The sequence below is a fragment of the Erigeron canadensis genome, chromosome 7, assembly GCF_010389155.1.
Source record: "Erigeron canadensis isolate Cc75 chromosome 7, C_canadensis_v1, whole genome shotgun sequence".
Classification (NCBI taxonomy): domain Eukaryota; kingdom Viridiplantae; phylum Streptophyta; class Magnoliopsida; order Asterales; family Asteraceae; genus Erigeron; species Erigeron canadensis.
This window is the reverse complement of record NC_057767.1, coordinates 26,714,566-26,718,431: the sequence shown is the minus strand read 5'-3', so window position 1 is coordinate 26,718,431 and position 3,866 is coordinate 26,714,566. Positions and strand designations below refer to the sequence as shown.

Below are 3,866 nucleotides of genomic sequence, written 5' to 3'. Positions count from 1 at the left end.
TTCGTTCGCGGGGCTTTCGGCATAAGGCTTGCATAATGCTTAACGATTCGCCTCCAAAATCCCTGCTTCGTTTGGCGGTCCCCGACTTGTTTATCAACCGATACTTTGATCCAAGATTTGGCCAATGCTTCCTCCTCTAATTGGTCCCAATTTTTTCGATTCACATTCTTAGCCTGGACACATACCGGCTCCACTTCGTCTTCGACTTCCACTTCTTCTTCTTCTTCTTCTTCATCAAGTTGTGTCTCCGGGATGGCTTCATCTACATAATCGTCTTCGTCATCTAAAATGGGTTGAGGTTCACGGGGAGTCCAAAACGGCTCAAGGTCGGCCACCTCATACATTTGAGAAGATTGCGGCACTGGTTGGGAGTTGTAGAAAATTTCCGATGGATCGGCCATACGTGGTCTGTACACGGATGTATCGGCCATACGTGGTGGAGGATTTTGGGGTTGGTTTAGAACACGACCTCGAACGGGTTTGTTTGGAACGGGTTGGTATCTTCCCCGCATGTTCTTGGCAATACGTTTGGTTGATCTAGGATCCATTTGAGTTTGTTTTGAGATGTTGGTGAAGAAAAACGGATGAAAAAGATAGAGAATGAGGGTGGAGAGAAAATAGATATATAGCCGTTTGTATCTATCTATATATAAATTTCATCAGTTTCAAAAAAACTAGCCGTTGTGGCCTCAACGGTCACTTTTCACGCAGCTTCCAAATGGGTGGAACTTCCGCTCAAACTCAACCACCCGTGGGTGGAAACCTGTTGGCGCCGATGTTCCACGCGTGGTGACCAGCAACCACTCGCCTTTAATTCATACGTTGCCATCACCCTAAATCGATTTCTTGGTTATCAACAATGTTATTTTTTAATTCAAAATATATTGATTTCCTGGTTATCAACAATGTTATTTTTTAATTCAAAATATATTGCGTAGGGTAAATCATAAAAACAATACGAGTAGATAACTACTATCCGTAAGCATGTGATTGATAATATTTTTTTTGAGTAATAAATAAAAGAATATAAGAATAAGTAAACATTTTTCAAAAAAATCTATCTTGACTACCATATTTCATATACACTAACTTTATACATTCCATTCCAATTCTACTCATCTGTTAGAATCTTACAATATTCATGTGTTATTGAGACCGAACCATGCCATTCCTCTTTGCCATCGTGTAAATATAAGATCGAACCAAACGCTTCCTAAATCGTGCAAGATTTAACCTCACTTTTTGTCGATCAAGGTAAATCTTTTTTGTGAATTCCCATCCTCGGTCGTTGACACTATTCGGGTCTCTTAAGACGGGGTCGTTACTTTGATATTCATCATATAAAGAGCTCTCGTGTGGAAGTATCTGATACCCGATGTATCTTAAACCAAGCTTCTTCGCGGGTTCACCATAATATGTCTCAGCAGCCCATGTTGTGCCCAGAGGTACAACTTGGATAAAAACTGAACCCGGTCTCATAAACATAAAATGTGTCATGGCGGCCCCATGGACCCCAACCATGACATCACTCGAGTTAAGTTCTCGATAAATTTTTGCCAATTCCGAAGTCCGTTGCGGCTTTAACACCGTCACGGAAAACCCGATCTTCGAAGCCGTTTTCACCAACACGTTTTCGTTCATAATGGCCCGTGACCCGTTTCTTGATATGATCACAAGCTTCGGTTTCTCCAATCCACCCACCATCTTAATCGGGTTATTTTTCACTTGTGCATTCTCTTCTAAAACCAAACCTTGGATTCGAGGCCTATACCCTTTATCCAAAATATCACGAAAATCTTTAATCGTTTCACTTCCTTTCATCAACGACGAATCTATCGCGAGTTCACCATGAATTCTCAACCCAACAACAGCTTCAGAGAAACAATGAGTCCTCTTATCTCCACTAAAATCAATCGGGTCAAAATCAGAAAGATGTTTAAGGATATTCGTATATTTCGTTATCCACCATTCATGATACTCAAGTATCACAAACACAACTTTCTTATTAAATTTTCGAGAAGTAATGTAAAGCGGAATTAGCCCATCATTGAATTCATGATACACATTTCCTGTGTACCCTCCAGTTGAGAAAAAAACCGCAGGAACATCGTGTTTAATATCGCATTTGTGACCATTATTCGCCAAAGAACCATTTAAGTTCTTGGCAATAAGGGTTAGTTCATCGATTGTAGCCATTGTTGTTGGCTCCCATTTTCTAGTATATGGTCTAATCTTTTCTTGCTGCTGTTTTTTGGAGTTGTATAGAAACACTGAGAATGAAGAAGATTGGGTTCTAATATCACCTTTCATCACACACACATCTGATCTAAGACTTTTTCTGTCACAACATATTGTTCCTGTAAACATAACATAATAAAAAAAAAATCAACATTTGATACATTTTCACTGTTTTATCAAAATTTTAACTCAAGCAGGATTATTTGGGTCAAAATATATTGTACTGTTTTTTTTTTTTGTCTCATTCTTTTTAACTAGATTTGTTTAGCACATAAACTACTTCATACCCCACAACTACTGCATATGTAAATTTTTGGAATCATTTATTGTAACATATCTAAGTGGATTATATATTTATATATATTTAAAAAGAATTTTTTTTAATGACAGCTCTGTTAAAGAGCAAAATATCACCTCTGAATTTTATGGTAAAGTTGCAAATAATTTATCTGCGTTAGCAACATCATATAAAAATTACAAGTATATGTGTTACATTAAATGGTAAAAAAATATATATAACACAACACAGTCAGTCAAAAACATACCATTTGAAACAGAGGAACAAACATCTTTAGTCTTTGAATGGTTTTCTTCTTGACCATTAGAAGGATCTAAAAAAACACAAAAGCAAACATAAATCTCATTAGAAACAATCACAAAAACTATAACCAAAAGTACAAGTGAAAAGTACTATTCAAAAAAAAAGGAACTTACAAAGAAGAGAAAGAGTTGATGATGATGGTGGTGCAAGAATAAAACAAGAGGACAAAAGTGTACAAAAAAGAAGAAAAATTAAAAATTTAGGCTTTGATCTTTTGTTACATCCACTCATGTTAACACATGCATCTTCTTCATCAACATAAGTAGCTATTGTGACACCTTTTCTAAGTTGTATGTATCTTTGATAATGCACCATTTTTTTGCAAATTTTTTTTTTTTTGTGCAAGTACTTTTGGAGGGAGAGAAATGGGAAGAAACTTGAGGGAAATGAAGAAGATTGAGTGGGTTTTATGGAGGGTTGTTTCTTGTAATGGAAGATGGAGAAATGAGCTGGCAAACAGAGATGCCAAGTCAGCCATTGGTATATGTGAGATATGAGTTTTTGACAGTCAAAACAGCGATGCGTATAGGGGATGTTGAATGTGATTTATGATTTGGACCCTTGAAAGTTTATGAGTTAATGTTTTTAGTCCCTATGTAGATTTGCAATCTTGAAAATTTGGCATGTACTTCCTTATGGATTTTTGAGTTTTTCTCAAATGGATAAGATTTTTTTCTAACTTTAAATCTAAATTCAAATACTTCTTGATTTATTTAATTAGAAGTCTCTTTGCTTCCACTAATGAAAATGATTGTTACTTGTGTTTATATGTTTCGAAAGAATGTGTTCTTTCTTCATTCTTTTACACTATAAAATATAAAAACATATTAGAATATGTTTGAATATTTGATTGTTCTATTTCATTTGTCTTTTGAAAGAATGGGCATCGTGTGTATGGCCGTATGGGTGCCATGTATAGACAAATTCTTTTCGATGATAGCAACGTACGGCACATATCTATCTATTTAGTTATTTAATTCATGCTCAATTTGGTGTGAGTTTTGGATTTTATTACTAAACCTTGATT

The 3,866-nt window shown here is 35.8% G+C and overlaps 1 protein-coding gene across 1 annotated transcript; it reads right to left on the bottom strand.

The window, feature by feature from the left end:
* Positions 1–1,043: 1,043 nt before the first annotated feature.
* Positions 1,044–3,200, bottom strand: LOC122607169 (xylan glycosyltransferase MUCI21-like). The gene is made up of 3 exons (XM_043780098.1): positions 2,953–3,200; positions 2,784–2,849; positions 1,044–2,357 (listed from the first exon to the last, which is right to left on the bottom strand). Exons 1-3 carry the CDS (start codon positions 3,152–3,154, stop codon positions 1,147–1,149), a joined length of 1,479 nt encoding a protein of 492 aa, XP_043636033.1. The 5' UTR covers positions 3,155–3,200; the 3' UTR covers positions 1,044–1,146.
* Positions 3,201–3,866: the final 666 nt, after the last annotated feature.